The sequence below is a fragment of the Drosophila ananassae genome, chromosome 2R, assembly GCF_017639315.1.
Source record: "Drosophila ananassae strain 14024-0371.13 chromosome 2R, ASM1763931v2, whole genome shotgun sequence".
Lineage (NCBI taxonomy): Eukaryota > Metazoa > Arthropoda > Insecta > Diptera > Drosophilidae > Drosophila > Drosophila ananassae.
In genome coordinates, this window is record NC_057928.1 from 1,269,344 (window position 1) to 1,286,332 (window position 16,989).

The following is a 16,989-nucleotide window of genomic DNA, read 5'->3' on the forward strand; positions in this document are numbered from 1 at the left end:
ATGCAGAGTTACCTGGATGAAAGGGTCTACGTCGTCCTACCGTAAAGTGTGATGTCGTCGGCAAATCCATGCTCTCCAAACTCCGGCATCTTTGCTCTAGAAAACTGGCGATGGACTCTAACGTTGGAATGGAATCCAAGGAATCCAGGTCAGCTTGCATTTCCTTCCACTTAGACTGCGTGGCATCATCAACCTTCTGCAACAGCACTTGGATAATGATGCAGCTAGCAATCTGCTTTGTCGTGCCCATGCTTGCAAGAGTTCGCATATGCGAATTAATTTTGTTCGAAGGCTCGCGAATCCTCGTCGCCGAGCAGAATCCGGCCTTCAGTATCTCATTAACATGAGCTTGAAAAATAAGCCTACGATTACAAAACCTTTTGTTTACCAGCTCCAAGGCGATGTCATAGTTTTTGTCCGTCTGCTCCAATGATCGGTTTCTCCAAGGCAGACTCACGAAAGAAGGAGCGCAGCCTCTGAAGCTACTTGGCCCCACTTATGAATGGGTTTGTTTCCATCATGGTCGAGAACAGTGACCGGAATTCAAGCCAATCCGCATAACCTCTACTAAAAGTGAGAAGCGGCAGTGACGGCAAAGCCTGGAAAGTTGTGCCGAACGACGCATCAAAATTGGTGGCAGAAGTAGCGTTGATCAGTGTCGAACTTGCCGGCAACAAAATGAAGCGCCGCATAGTCTCCTGTACATAAATATGTATGTCAATAGATGTTAATATTGCGCGCACAAATCACTAACCGAATAATGTTTTTTAATGTTTTAATTTATATTTTAAGCCGCGCATTTTTCCAAGCACAATCACGTCGGGGTTCACGATATGTTAAGTTACCGATCGTTTTCAGGAGCTTTTCAGGAGCCTCAGTTTACATTATCATTATTAAGTCAAGTAACTTGTAGTCATTTTCCGTTTGACTTCAACTCCGGGACCTACCGGTACTCTGGCAAGTTTAAGTTCAACGGTAGTGACCGCACAACGCTCTAGTCCTAATTGTCGAAGTCCTTGAGATTGGGCAGCTGGAAGCGTGATAATCCCAGAATGAAGTTGAGGGTGAAATGGTCTTTGAGTTTCTCTTCAACTTTTTTTGATCCTTCACAATCGGGTCAGTGCTATTTTCCACTTCATAGAACTGGCTAAGAAAATGATCGAGCCGCTCATCTACAGGTCCTTGGAGACTGACCAGTTGCGTCCGCTCAGCTGCCATAAAGATCTTACCATTACCATCCAGGCGTCCGCCTTCACAAACAACCAATCCGAAACGAATCTTCTGGATTGAGGGCCAATTCGCCCCACACAAAGCACCTTGTAACGTAATCTAGCTCCAATTAATAAATTAACTCACTGAGGCTGGTGAAAATAAGGATCCACTCGCTTTACATTGGCGAGAATTTTTCAAGAGCTGAAGTTCTACGCTAAATTGGGCTGAAGGACAGTGATGTTGAAGACTTCGATCACAGTTAATTGCACCGAGTAGTCCGAGCATTGGAACTGCAAGCAGACTTGCACAGAAAATCCATCTATAAAGAACCCTGCGTCACCTACACCGGATACAGACACCGGAGACCTTATCTTTTGCAGATGCAGATGGTTCGCCAGTCTTTAAGTGACTAAGTGTACTTGCGTTTCCAAATTAAAATAATATCAGTGGGTAGCAGCTCCTTGGTGACCCTTGGTGTTCGAATGAGCAGCAGCGTCGCTGAATGCTGAAACCTCGGGAGAAGGATGTTGGCCTTGAATACCAGTTGGCCCCAAAATGCTGCAAATGCTGAACCTTTTCTTTCTCATCTCCAAAGCAACGTCATTGTTTATGCCCATCAGCTCCAACGAACGCACAGTCTTCAAGACAGACTCACGAAGGCAGGACCCCAACCATATTGAGAACACAAAAATAAAGCTGCCGAAAATGCTCGGTAACTAAACAAGCCCTTTGACTCAAAAAGAGCTTCCTTCCAGGAGCGGCAGGCACCAAAAACTGATTAGCAAATGCTGTTCGATTTATTTATCAAATTTGATAATGATTTGGGTAATATGCAAATGTGGATATGTCAGAGGGGTTAAAAACCAAACGAAGAAGTTAGAACGCGGGGCGCTTGATGCTGCGGAGTGCCCGAGAGATACCGCGAGAGAGCAAGACAACGATAGCGCATGACGGCAGATGCAGGTAGCCATTCGATTGTGGGTTTATATAAGCAAATGACTTTTGATTGTATGCACCATACCATAAAGTTAGACTCACTAACTTATAATAGACTTCTATAATTCATATTTATGTTTATATTACTATATTTTTATAGTAATTTATATTTACTTATCTACATCTAATACATCTATTCTCTCTACACCGGCTCCATTGAACGACTCGATCTGGTTTCAACCAACTGGCAGCATCGGCGTGAGTTGCGACCACGCGTAGATCCACTGTTAGGGCGGCTGGTGATCATCTGCGACTAGGACCAGCTCGGTGGGGCGATGAGCGGCCTGTTAACTGGTGCCCGCGGGTCAACGCCTCGGCGTGGATTGAATCCTGACTGAGTGCGCCCAAGGGTCTTGAGTTCAAAACGCCCAACGAGGACGGTCTGCAGCTCCTCTGCGATCAACATCGAGCTGGTCTCCGCTCGAAGGAATAGGTAGACTTGTCACGTGCCTCCCAAAGTCCGTCCATGTGCGGAGCCCGCCACGGTATGATCGCAAATACGCATCCTTTTCCTTTTTTCATCAGGTGAGGTTTTCATTTAATCCACCATATTCATGACCGTACTATTTGACTGCAGACTACTATCGCATATACTATCCAAACACGATATCACAAATGCTCATGGACCCACATGAAAATTCGAGTCTTGAAAGTATCGGACTTAGTTTTGAACAAATTTAGAGCGCTTCGTCTACAATACTGGAAACTTGGCATCATACGATATAGGAGCATTCGCTAGTCGCCCCCCGACCCGCACGGGTCTAGCTTCTAGACGGATTTAGCTTCTTGAGCTAACAGTCAGGTTTTTTCAAATATTTCAATTTCTTCTTGATACTTGAATGAACACTCGCAGCTGATTTAGGTGAGAGGAAAATTCTTACATCACTTTCAATAAATATGAGGTGCAGACCACTGCGATGAGTCCGACCGCATTCTTTTTTGCTTCCATGTGCAAAAGCTCAGGTGACAGATCAAACCGGGAAGTCTATGGCCACTTATTTTCCAGCCACCTTTACGTCTCCACCTCTTGACACAATATCTGCCGGGTTCAGTTTTGTTGGTACATGCTGCCACGTGCTATTCTCTGACCATTCTTGAATCTCAGGAACTCTTTTTGATACGATCGTTGACAACAACGATATATGGAAACAAATCCAATGAAGAAAACCAGCGAATATACACGCATGCTCTATAGGCTCTCATCGATGCGTCAGAAAACACATAAATTAAAATTGATGGCATTGGCTCACTCATCACAAATCTTGGTATTGAGATATCTTCTAACTGCGAAAAGGCAAGATGGATTTTGTACTGGGTTCAATAAACTAAGTTGGTCAAATAGCTTTGATGTCACCAAAAGAATGTTCCTCTTCGTCGCCCGTTGACCAATGACTGAAGTATCAATTTAAAATTTAAATACGTCATCTTTAGGAACCAAGCGACTCCAAATGTTTTAGTCAGCTCTGAGTCCGAAAGTGTTATTGACGTAACGGTATTCTCGGATGCAGTAACTTTTTAGTTAAAATATCATCGACGTAAAAGTCTAACCCAATAACATTAGCAGCTCGAGGGAATGTATTTTTCGAAGATTCAATCAACCTTTTCAAACACCTTATGGCCAGGAAGGGGGCTGGTGCAGTGCCATATGTATCGGTGTTGAGCTTGCACAATTTCAAGGACTCTGATGGGTGTTTTCGTCACACTATCGTCTATCCGCCTTATTAACCATTGTTTGGTGATACATATTTTTTATGTTGGCTATCAGAGCGAATTTGTTTAGCCGAAACCGAAAAGGAGTTGAGTACAGCTCTTCCTGGATTGTAGGATCAACCATCAACAAATTATTTTGGCATTTTTGTGTGAATGTCTTACAGGACGCACAAAAACGACTAGTAGTTTTTTAAATTGTGGTCTATTGATTCTAGTATTTCCCCTTGCCAATTCAGACTAGAGACCGGCGGTTGAGGAGATGAGAAATGAGCCAGATATTTTTCATCCTTATACTGTCCTTCTAAATATGGGTCTGCTAATGGTAAGTTCTCTGGTAGGGTCCCATCATTCTCGTTTATTTACCGGTCAGGGTAATAGCCTAAAATTTTTGTTAAATCCATTAATTAATTATAATATAATTAATAAATAACAAATATTATAATAATAAATAACAAATATTATAAATAATATATAATATAAATAATTACAATATAAATAATACCATTAATTCTTGACTTCACCACAGTGTGTACTTTTTTCTTTACTTGTAAATTTGCTTGACCAATTGCAAGCAAGTTAATGCACGATTCCCAACGAATCTATAAGCGTTGAACAAGATCTTCAATAATGTTCAATATGTGCTTGCCATTTTTTGTTTGAACGCTTACGATCGACGTCTGTTGATTTACTCTTACGATCGACAGCTGGTCTGTTGTTGGCAGAGGAGCTTCTATTACGTGTCATGCTGAATCCAACTTTTTTTCTGTTTTGGTTTTAAGATTTTTTTGAAATCGGTTGACATCGGCAATTCCTCATAATCAAGTGACTCCACCCAGTTTTGCCTGGTCACTGGATCTACTCTACTCAAAACTTAATACATATATAATCATAGAGTTGCAATTTTAGTGTCATCTCCTATGGATAATAATGATCCATAAATCGATGACACAGTGTCGATGAGACCCCTCAACGACGACGCAGACGGCTGGGAAAATTCGGAAGGCTGAACAATTGACTTATTTGGTTCGCAAAGATGAGACATTCGTTATCATAGACTCTTTTTAGACTAGCGATAGCTTTGCCATAAATACTCTCGGTGACTTGGAATGCCTTGATAGTTCCTAAGCCTAAGAGAGGCAAGACATTAAATGATTACATTTCTCAATAACAGGAATGTGCACATCTTTGTGTACCAAGGACTCGAAAAGATTTATAAAATTTTTGAACTCCGAATAATTTCTACTGAATTTTGGAATATTCCACTGAAATGCCAAACTGGGAAGTCTAGCTCGAGTTGGGGATGCCGAAATTGCAGTAGCTGTGCGGGAGTCTACAGATGTTTTGAAGGCATGTTTTGAAGACTCCAAATTAATCTTCTCTATCTAATTGCTCGATCTGGTCTTGCAACTCATTTGCCAAAAAAATTGTCTCACTTAAAATCTGAAGCCTTCATTATAGCATGGTCTTTACTAGAGAAAGGGACTTAGCTTCCAAACTTCCAACCAGAAAATCTTTTCTCTTTAGCATTTAAACATCTTCTCAAATCATTAGGAGTCGTGGAATTAACTTTCTGTTTATTACCATCCATTTTATAAAAATTTTATTTTTTTTCAACAAGGAATCGAAAGCGATACATTATTACTAAAATTAAAACAAATTTTATTTAAAATAATTAATTAAATTAAATAAATATTATTTTTATAATAAAATATGTATTTTATAGTATTCGGCGAATATAATTTTTTAATTTTAAAAACAAAATCTAAATATAATTAATTAATTAATTGATAGTCGAATAATTTTGAAAGTCGAGGCACTGTGTATCGAATTATGTAGGCCATGTGATTGCGTTGACCATCATTGTTTTTAGTACATCTCATTTTTGAAATGCATGTGTACCAACGAAAATAAAAAAATAATATCTAGCAGTTACCATATCTTTGTAATACTCATCCAAAGTTGAAATCTCCGATTTTCTACATTTATAATTATTTTCTTATGATTTGTCATCAAAAATTTTATTTTTTTTCTTATTCAAATTAGTAGATCATACTATGTTTTAATTTCGAATTTAAGGGAAAACTTGAAATAATTTTATTGAATTTATTATAGTCAGTTAAAAAATATTTTCGTAAGTTAAATTGGAGTTTTTAATCTCATATTTTCAAAAAGTCATTGTAGAGTAGTAGCTTGTAGTCCAGGCACAGTGGCGATCGTGAGTTTATGATCCTCCAGGAGGCTGCTGGCTTTCAATTATAGGTGCACTTTCTTGCATTCGATGTGCTTACCCCAGGTTAGTTGTCTATCAAGGTGGACGCCAAGGTACGTTACTTCGTTAGCTTGAGGGATCTGCATACCGTTTATTGAAAGCAGAGAGCATGTTTGTCTATTAAGAGTAAACGTTACATGTTTACACTTTTGTTCGTTTATTTTTATGCGCCAGTCGGACAACCACCTTTCCACTACTATTAGATGATTAGCCAGTTGGTTTGTTGCTTGTGTTGGGCATCTGGAGCGACGAAGGATAGCGATATCGTCGGCTAACATTGACGTTGTTAGTTGTGCGTTCATAGGAATATCCGCAGTATACGCCCGAAGTAGCTGCGTTGCATCTCACTGAGAACACCCTACAAGGTATGATTCCAGTAGCTTGTGGGTGTATGTTGGCAAATACGTTTTAATTTTGTGCATTAGTTCATTAAGCCAAACTCGGTTGAAAGCTTGAGATACGTCGAGAAAAATAGCGCTACAGTATTCTCGCTGTTCGGAGGCTGATCGTATTTCGAATATTAATCTGTTCACTTGCTCGACGGTTCCGTGGTTTCTTCGGAAGCCAAATTGGTGTGCCGGGATCATATTGCAAGCTTCCAGATGTGGTATTATTCGAGTTTCCAAGATTAATGATACCATTAAATAGTTTGCAGACGACCTATATCGCGCATAGACTCGTAGTGTAGTCTATGTCCGATTCCATGTTAAACTTCGGGGCGAGTTCTATGTGGGCACTCACGCACTTTTTGTATTTAAGCCAGTTCGTTTTTTGGCGATGTCAGGCTGTGAAGAAGCGTTAAAAGCACAGGCGAGTGGTCTGATGATAAGTCCGAGACTGCTTTGGCACTTTTTAGATTGCGAGGTAAGTTTTTTGGCACCGCAAAATCAATAAGGTCTAGGAGCTTGCATGGGTCGGTTTGCCAGTATGTGATCCCCAGTGCGTATGTTTGACGTTGTAGTCTCCTGCGGCTATAATCCCCAAGTGAATTGTAGAAGTCCACAAATTGTCCTTCCGAGATTGAGAAACTAGAAGGGCAGTAAAAGGCAGCGATTGAAAGGCTTCCGTTTCTTGACTGAATTTGTATCGATGTGGCCTGCAAGAAGTTTGTTGCAAACCTTTTGTGAAAAATGGTGTTTTAAACGTTCTCTGATTAAAACTCCAGTTCCGCCGTGGGTTTTCCCATCTGGATGATCTGTGCGGTAGATTATATAGCCTCTTATTTGAAAGTTGTACTTGCTTGATGATGCGTTTCCATCAGTAGCATAACGTCAATATGGGTTTCGATCAAGAATCGTGACAATTCTAGTTTAGCTCCATCATACTTTGTTGGAGGGTAAGCATCATAGTTTCCGTTTTGCTATGTGGATGTTCTGGGGCCTGTTAAGCGCTTTGTGAGTTAGGCTGAATTGGATTTTCCATTCCAGATCATAGAGCATCGGCTTAGGAGAAGCCGTTGGTGGTTTTTAGGGGACCGAATGAGGACCTTGCAGCTTTGGCGAAGAAGACGTCTGGCGTAGCTTTTGATGCAATGTACACATTCTGTGGGTTTTGGTTGCGCTTGACGCATGCGACTTTTCAACTTCTTGTACACCATACATCCTCTATAGTTTTCCATATGGTTGCCTCCGCAGTTTTCACATTTCTTCATGGTACTGTCCTTGCTTGTAGTGCAGTGAGTGGAGTTGTGGACGTCCACGCAGACTACACAGACAGCCCGAAGTGTGCAGTACGACCTAGTATGTCAATACTCTTGCTCAACCTTGGAGAGGGGTTGTGGATTTTTATCTTTATTTAGAATGTTGATCACGTTCTTGTCGGCGAAGCCCTTTTCTTTAAGGGCGGTAACATTGGGTTCGATTCCCTTTACTACCACTTGTATGCTCTGGTACGTGTAATAGTTTTTCTGAGCAAGTATTTGCGTTGACTGCATCTCATCAGTGCCCCTGCTATCCACCGCTCCCCCTGGTCGCTATTTCCACTTCGCATTTGGCAGTTGTATTCGATGGAATTTCTGAAGCTGCTGTTCTTAATCCCTCATCTGGCCCGGGATTTGGTTTATTGTCACCGCTGTCGATTAAGTCAGCGCTCCGGTCTAACTCCATTCTAGACTCTAACCTGCACCGTATATATATATATTTATTATACTGCCACTAGTTGCTTTGTTTTTTAATTAATCATTTTTTATGCAGAACACCCGAGGTCGCAAAAATGTTTGAAGAGATTTTTTTATCTCACGATTTATAAAAAGAGTTGGCGGATGTATAAATTATTAATGTTTAGTTACTGAGCGTTTTCGGTAACTTTATTTTTGTGTTCTAACTATCGTCTTCAATAAAACCAGCACAGTTCGATTAATAGATATTGATACAATTTATTTAATTGTTTTGGCGTTTCTATATATGTGACTGACCAAATTAGAATAATGACGCAGGACCGCGGTTCAACACTTTATGCTGCGGAGCGACCGAGAGATCCCGCGAGAGAGCGAGACTACCGCTAGCGCATGACGGCAGATGCCGGTGGCCGATCGAATGCACGAAAGCGGCAGGGCAGTAGATCTCCGGAGTGGTTCCTAACCAGAATATTGGCAGTGGTTGGCAACACCACATCACCAAAACGATCCTTAGCGACGAGAGAATTGACGGCGGCGGACGCTGAACCAGAAACATCGTCGCTAGATGTGGAAACCTCGGGAGAGGGGTGTTGGCCTTGAGCTGGCGAATTGCCACCAAAATGCAGCAGACCATGATGTCTGCGTCCACACGCACGGCAGCTTGACGCATTGCATTGCCGAGATAAGTGCCCAGATCCAAGGCACTTACGGCATAAATCCAATAGCCTAACTTCGCCTAAACGATCCTTAGGCGACAAGCATAAAAACCTTGGGCAGGAGTTTATCACGTGAGAATGGCCATCACAGATCATGCATGCGGAAGAGTTCAAAAATCAAAAATATTATTTTAGTTCGTTTATTTATTGTCAGCTCACGACCCACTGTGCAACTTCTATATAACGGGGTAATATATTTAACAAATTATTTTCCTAAGCACAATCACGTCGGGGTTCACCAAATGTTTAGTTATTGAGCGTTTTCGGTAACTTTATTTTTGTATTCTAAATATCGCCTTCAATAAAACAAGCACAGTTCGATTTATAGACATTGATACAATTTATTTAATTGTTTTGGCGTTTCTACAAATGATATATTTACATATGACGACCGAATTAGAATAATGACGCGGGAGGCTAAACGCTTGATGCTGCGGAGCGACCGAGAGCTCCCGCGCGAGAGCGAGACAAACGCTTGCGCATGACGGCAGGTGCCGGTGGCCGATGGAATGCACGAGATCGGGCGACGAGAATAGAGCGGGCGACGCGAACATAAATAGGTATAAATGAAAGTGATGTCACGAATTCAATAAATTATTGCCGGCCAAACTTCTTTCCGGCGGCTGCTTGACCCGACAATTAAATATAAAAAAAAACGACGAAGAATGCGCGCACTCGGTTTTACGTTATAATTCGCTATATTTCTCGTATTTAAAGTTGAGCCTAGCTTGTGCCTTAAGTATTGAGAGGAAGCTCCCGCTCGGCCCTATGCTAACTTATCTCTACTGTAACGATATCGTTATACTTTAACGATAACAACTACACTATTAAATTCAACTAAATCTAAATTTTTATTTACTTATCTATGTATATCTAATCTATCTATTTAAAAAATCTACATCTATTCTCTCTAAAAACTTGACATCGGCACTCAAAGGCTTTAATGACCTCGAGTTTGGCCGATAGTTCACTTTCAAGTACATTTTCTCATAGAGGGGGTCCCATAAGTGGAATCATAAGGCTTATCTAAAGATCCAAAAGTAAGAACAAAAAACTCAGAAACATCTTCTCTGTTGCTAACAAGGACGCTTACTTTTAAGGGGAAGAGTTTACATGAAGACAAATCTCACATACAAAGATCCCAACAATAACAATAGTGCCTTACTGATATGTGACCAAGCCTGAAGATTGGCAGCTAAAAGCCGTCATCCCTTAAAGGAGAAGAAGGATGCTTGGAGTTCAATAGTAGCAGTTACGAAATGACCACATCTAAAGTATATCAGCTAGGCAGTCGCAGTGCCTGGGAGTCAGCAAGACTGGCGAAAAACGGCTGACTGCTTTCGAGCAGTCTCCCGAACGGAACTGAATGAGAAGCAAGGATGAAAAAAGAAGACCTAATGGCAACGATTAATGGCGGTAGGTTTTCAGTGTTTTTCAGGTTTAGCAATAAAATAAGATAGAATGAACGCGGCAGAGGCAGAGAAAGGGGCAGCGACACCCGTGAAGGTGCCCGTCTGTACTAGACTTACAGGGAAGATTCACCCTGTGGGATCAGGCTCTCAAGAAGAGTCGGTGGGGAGCACATCGGAGTTGAGTTCCATTCTGTCCCAATCAATTGGCGCCATACAGGCGACGTTGCTGGAACAGCTGTCAGCACAGGTGGACATACTGTTCCACCAGAGAGCACTGTCTGAGAGGGAAGAAGAAGCGAGGCTAGAAGGCAAGCAGCCCAGCAGTCAATTAGCCCAGTGGATTCCACGATAAAAAAAGGGGTGACCCGAGATCAGGGCGACAGCTTCAGAAATATCATGAGGCAGCAGACAGATCAAAGTTTAGGGTATAGACCAGAAAGGGTGGGTCAGATTCTAAATAGATTCTTATTTTACGAGGCGGTTAATGGTCGAACTGAGTATCCCATTGAGCGATATTACGCTTGTGGAAATGGTAAGGAGGAATCTCAGATTGCGGATCCGAGATCCGCCACGAGCTGCTAAATGTGCCAATACCTTCTATAGGTGACTTACACGAGGTTTGCCGGCGCCGTGAACGGTTCTTAGAGGAGGTGCGACAAGATAGCAGTACTCCCAATATGGTAGAAGAAGGCATATGGAAATACCCAGAGACGGTCAGATTACTAGGAGAGGAAGTCCTTGGTTTACTGGATACAGGTGCAGCAGCTAGCTGTATCGGAGAGAGTTTTGCGGAAAGAGAAGAAGCGGGGCTGATTTTAGGAAGGCAAACTTAGTTATAACTTTCAAAAATTCGATTTTTGTGTTTAAATTTTTTCAAAGCCTACGTTCCTAGAAATACGTCTGTAAAATTTTAAGTTGGTATTTCAAAAACTGAATGAGATATACAGCCTTGAAGGGCGGTGCGCATGACGCTATTCAAGGTTAGTTAAAACTTTCAACGTTCTTAGTTAGTTAAAACTTTCAACTTTCAAACGTTCTAAAAAACGTTTTTCTAAATTCGTTTGAATTTTTTTTTCAGAAGAACCAGCTCCTTATAATATTGATCGTCGAAAGCCACATTTTTCATACAGACCCCCGCAACATCGCGCACCACACCTCCATTTTGAAATGTTTTTGAAATTTTTCCTAGAGAGATTCCTGGAGAAGTTTCGAGCTTTTGCCGGCGAAATTCCGTCAGCTTGGTTCTAGGTATGTCAAAGCTAGAATTCTGAAGAGAACGGCTATAGCCACCTACGAGCTATAGTACATGCAAGGGCGAGCATGGTACCTATCATAGGTACCTATCATGCCAAAAATTTGAAGCGGAAGTTCACGCCTCCGTGGTTAAGCTAAACAGGATTGTGTAAGACCCTGTTCTAGCTCTTGAGATGGGGGCATTTTGTAACGACGGCGATATTTCGGCAGAGGTGGAAACCCGGGGGTGGGGGTGAAGTAGCCTACTTGGCAGGCCTATTTCATAGTAGGACTCTATTTTATTGTGGGCTTTGGCAATAGGTACAAAGCTGAGTTTAGAAAACCGCGTGGAAATAGCTTTCTTTTGCATTTCTGCCACGAATTGAAGCAGTTAATTTGGTCAATATGAGACGACAAAGAAAGCAAAAAAGTGCTAAATAAAGTTGAAGGTTACCCGCTAAGGGGACGGTGCTTTATGGAGTTGGGACTCTCGGGACTGGCGAAAGCCGGAAGACCACAGCGGACGTTTTCTGGTGTACACTTGGTGTTGTGCCAGGTTGAGGTAGGTCGTGAATTGTTGTTAGATTAGATCATAGTCGCGCGACCCTGACGCTGGTTCATCAGGTCGAGGATGTCGGTGAAGGAGATTTTTCCCGGCAACGAAGCAGGACTTGGTGGCAGCAGAGATCGTGTTTGCCACTCGGCCGCCCATGGGACGTGGCCGCGAGGGAGTGTCAACCAGTTTTGAGCTCGGCAAAGAGCTAGTCCCGAGGGGCCGAGGTGTCTGGTTAACTGGTGGCCTAGTGGTGTCGCATGACGAAATTGTGGACAGTGTCTTTATTTGACTTAGTGAGTTATTTGACTTTCGAAATTGTGTCCATTGGCAAAGTAAATTGTATTGCTGACCAAGGGGTTGGGGGGGAGAGATTTGCAAGGATTAACGGGTGTCTCAGGCGCTATATAAGGAGGACCCCTGGAGACAATCGCTGAAAGACTACCCGTGGGTAAGTCCGACATTCAAGCGAGAGCGCAAGGATCTGCGATCCGTGGCTGAAGGACCCCCTGGGGGTAAGTCCGGCGGCTGTACGCAAGTCATCGAACGTGTAATAATCAAGGAGCAAGAGGGAAAAGGATCAAGGATCCGCGGCGGAAATGAAGCGCAAGGGTAAATCGAGTCGGGTTGGTTTATTCCCGGATACGACAGGTATCCTGGTGTCATAGCGATAGCGACGGATCGGCCTGGCGTACGCCTTGTCGATTCCTGACTGTTAAGACCAGGTGTGATCCTGTTAAGCGAGGGGAATCCAGCTCGGGAACTCAAGCCCAACAGTGAAACCAAACAGGGACACCCCGGTCAAGTCACCTGGAGTTAATGGAGACGCGACGCCAAAACCTCTGGTCTGCCATAGATCCTGCGGAGCGTAGGCACGCAGGTCTTTGGAGGCGAGTGGCGAACGCAACCTGTGTCCTGTGTCCTGTAGGGTAGGGTAGGCACCAAGAAGCGTATTCTGCACGGCGTATGCCTGGGAGGTGAGTCTATTGGTCTGCTAACACGAATTAGGTGCCGGGCACGGCGAAAGGGCATTCCCAGTGAGCCAAGGATACCGAAGGTCCACGGCGCCCGCAAAGGAGAAGCAGCGACAACCCGCAACAGGATCAGCGACAGGAGCAGCAACAGGATCAGTGACCGGAGCAGCAACAGGATCAGCGACAGGAGCAGCGACAGGATCAGCGACACGAGCAGCGACAGGATCGGCGACAGAAGCAGCAACAGAAGCAGCGACAACGACAGGAGCAGCGGTGACGATAGGAGAGCAGCGACGACAACAACAGCGACAGCACAGGCCCCGCAACTGGACTCCAAATGGAGGGAACCGTGAACCGATTCGGCTGGGCGTGTGTATTGGCACCAACCCGGAACGGTTATCGGGGATCGACGGGAGGACGAGCGGTCGGTCGGCTGAGCCAAGCAGCCGGTGAGATTCACCCTTTTGTAACTTTATCGAATTAAAGGGTATATTTATAAAACGAAGCACCCTTTGTTATTTTTGGGCTCGGGCAATCAAGTCGACTATATAAATACGGTGGAGCGATCCCCCAAACTCTGTGAGCTAGCCGCGACATTTGTAGCGAGCTAAAGTTAGCAAAAATAGTTTGTTACAAGCCCCAAGCATCTTTAAAAACAAACATGTTTGTGTTATTTCCGAATATTTAGCTATAAGATATAGTTAGCCGATTTAGTTATAAAATTTTCAAGCGACAAAAAGGCCCAATTTTCAAACTTATAAAACACCAAAATAATGACATTTCCGATCAATTAGTTATGCCATATAATAGAATAGAGTCGACCGATCCCGGCTGTGCGAACTTTATACTGCCTGCATGCAAAAGAAGGATGTGTGCAGTTTCAAGTCGATAGCTTTAAAACTATAATGTAAAGTTAGATCAATTGTGACATCCAATCCTATGGCTCCTATGGTTATGCCAGAACGAACTGGATTCCACGTAGAGTGAAAAGCGTGTGACTTGTTCAGTTCTATGTCTTTATTCGAATGAATTTTGGTTTTCTTACACTAAGGCTTGCTAGCTGTCGGCGCAGCGGCAGAGCAGCCGTTTTAAATATTTTATATATAAGTAAAATTACAGTATGTAGAAACGGACAGAGAGGAGAAGAAAAGCTTACTTCGGGCGGAGTAGAATTTGATATACCCTTGCAGTTAAGAAGCAGCTTATATTATTAAATAAATATAAATCAAAATATAAATTTCGTTATCAAATCAATTTTCTAATGAAAATCTTTAAAACAGCCCCAAGCATCTTTTAAAATAGAAAGATTGTGCCATTTCCGATCCTTCTGTTATATAGAAGCAAGAAGATAAGATGTATTTGCCTAACAAAAGTTTATATGTGCTTAGTGTGTGTTTTAATTTCGAAAATCGGCAGCGTCCTGGATGCCGCTCTTGTGGAATGCTTGAATAGGACTTCAGCTTCTGAGTATGAGTTTAAGCTTGCTGACTTACATTTATTGTACATTATTGATTTGTTTTGTTGTTAGGATTTAACCTAAAATAAAACTGAAACAAATATTTTAATGCTGGTGTTTTATTTAAAGAATTTTAGGTTGACAAACATGCTTGAAGTTAATATTTCAAGTAATTTCTCATAAAATGTGTGAATTGTGAAATGTGTAAAAATTTATTGCGATTCAAACGTTACCGCAAAGTCTTTTCCCATCTCGTGGAGTTTTATGCCTCTGCATTCAATTGAAATCATCGATTTTAGAACCGAAATTACCACCATCGATTCCTCCAGCAGGGAGAAGTATTTAAAAAAGAAAGCTGCAACAGTGTATTAAGAATACCAAAGGTTTCTTGGGGTGTTGGAATTGGAAAGGAAACTTGTGGTTTCTGCAGTTTTGTAGGAGGATTCTAGTGGAGGCCTTAAAGAACATACTGCGCGCAAAACTCGCAGCCCTTCATGATACGCTGGAGAATCAAAATTATAAGAAAATTGTAATTGAACTAGCGCTCCACTAGTTTGGCTGTTCTCGTCGCTTGATGGAAAAAAGGTGCCAGTGCATAATCGGTTGTATTTTCTAATCCCGTTTCGTTGCTGTCACCTTTTTCCATTCCGACATTCAGTGGCGAATATGCAGAATGGGCTGAATTCATATAATTATTCACGACTACAGTTAAGTTTCGGATTTACAGAATGATCTGATTTCTTATAATTTTTCACAACTACCATCGACAGTCACCCAAATCTTTCTAACATAGAGAAACTACGCTGTCTTATGCCTTGTTTACGGGACTCTGTTTAGATTCATGGGCCGAATATGCATAATGGTTTGACTTCTTATCATTGTTCACGACTACCACCGGTAGTCACCGTCAGCTTGCGAGGATGAAGAAACTACACCGGCTCATGGCACGGAGAGGTAACAAGGACCATACCTGTCATTTCCCCCTATGACAGACAAGCTTGGGGTGACTTTGGAGGTGGGGTGGAGTGGACAAATATCAAATTTTCCTATTCATAAAGAAGTAAAAGTTGGCATATTTAGCACTTCCAAGGTTAGTAACCAAGGTTAGGAATCTAAGTTAGTAACAAGGTTGGGGGAAAAACTGACCCTCAATGGCAGTGTAAGTTATTTAAGTCTTGTCTGATCTGAACGCCTGCCCTATTGAGCGGGACTATTGAGAAAAACTTTAGCCTACATCCCAAAAAAAAATATGATGGAAACCCAAGACTTATACAGGAAAGTATTGCTTTAATTGATGCCGGTGATATCGATGACTTGGTATCCTTCTACTCTCTTCTGCGGCATATCACTCTTAGCTTGTTAAATGTGTTTCGAAATGAACCAAAATTTCTATTGATACCGTTTATTATTATACCCATAAAAGCATAATATCAAACATTGAAATTGCTTTGACTTTAAGCTTAGTCTAAATTTTCTTTATAAATATTAGGAATTTAAAAAATGATCTCCCACTTACCGAGAAGCCAGAATAGTGTTTGCCTGTGTATCCATTATAACATGACAAAAGTAGTATGAACGAAATATTCTATGTTGAAATATAACAAATGAAAATATAACAGCATGCCATACTAGGGTATTAGTAAATATCATATTGTTTGGCCCATAATAACATTCATGACAGTTTTTTAGCTCATTGTTTTCAGTCATTTGCGTAACATCACGTTTTTCTTGATGCATGATACTGAAAATTGCATCCAAAACTGGCTGTTTCTTCACTATAATTGAGTCCTCCAAAACAACTATCGCAGCCTTGATTATAATATTTAAGATATTAAACGCAATTAAACAATTCCAACGACATATTATATAATGAATATTTTGTAAGTAGACTTCAGAGCCTTGAAGCAAAAAAACTAGAGCAAATATAATGTAGCCCAAAGAAAGAATGTCCATGCTGCAAACCCCCCCCATGAAAACAATACCCAGGGTTATCCAAAAAAAACTGCAAAATATTGCAGTTTTAAAAATATCAGCATAATTACGAACATACGAGCAAAAATCATGCGTAGGATTTTCAAAATAAACATGTCCCAGCTTTGCAATATTATATACAACGTTGATGTTGTCCCCTCCAGGATAATTTGTATCGCCAATATGACGAGTCTCCGCCTTAAACGATTTTCTTTGCCGTGAAATAAGTAAAAGAATTATAAAATCCAGCATAAGTTTTGATTTATAAAAAAATTTGGTAGAATCATTCAGCATAATCCAAATAGATTGATTACCATATATGTATGATAATTCTTTTGTTGAAGCTATAGTTTACCATTTTTTTCTAATAT

The 16,989-nt window shown here is 41.7% G+C and overlaps 1 protein-coding gene across 1 annotated transcript in view; it reads right to left on the reverse strand.

Annotated features, from left to right (window-relative positions):
* The window catches only part of LOC26514674 (piezo-type mechanosensitive ion channel component), a 437,306-nt gene that overhangs the window by 249,781 nt on the left and 170,536 nt on the right, over positions 1-16,989 (reverse strand). The window contains exon 11 of the mRNA XM_032453590.2: positions 16,164-16,962. Within this exon, the coding sequence (XP_032309481.1) occupies positions 16,164-16,962 (799 nt within the window). The remainder of the gene's footprint in view (positions 1-16,163; positions 16,963-16,989) is intronic.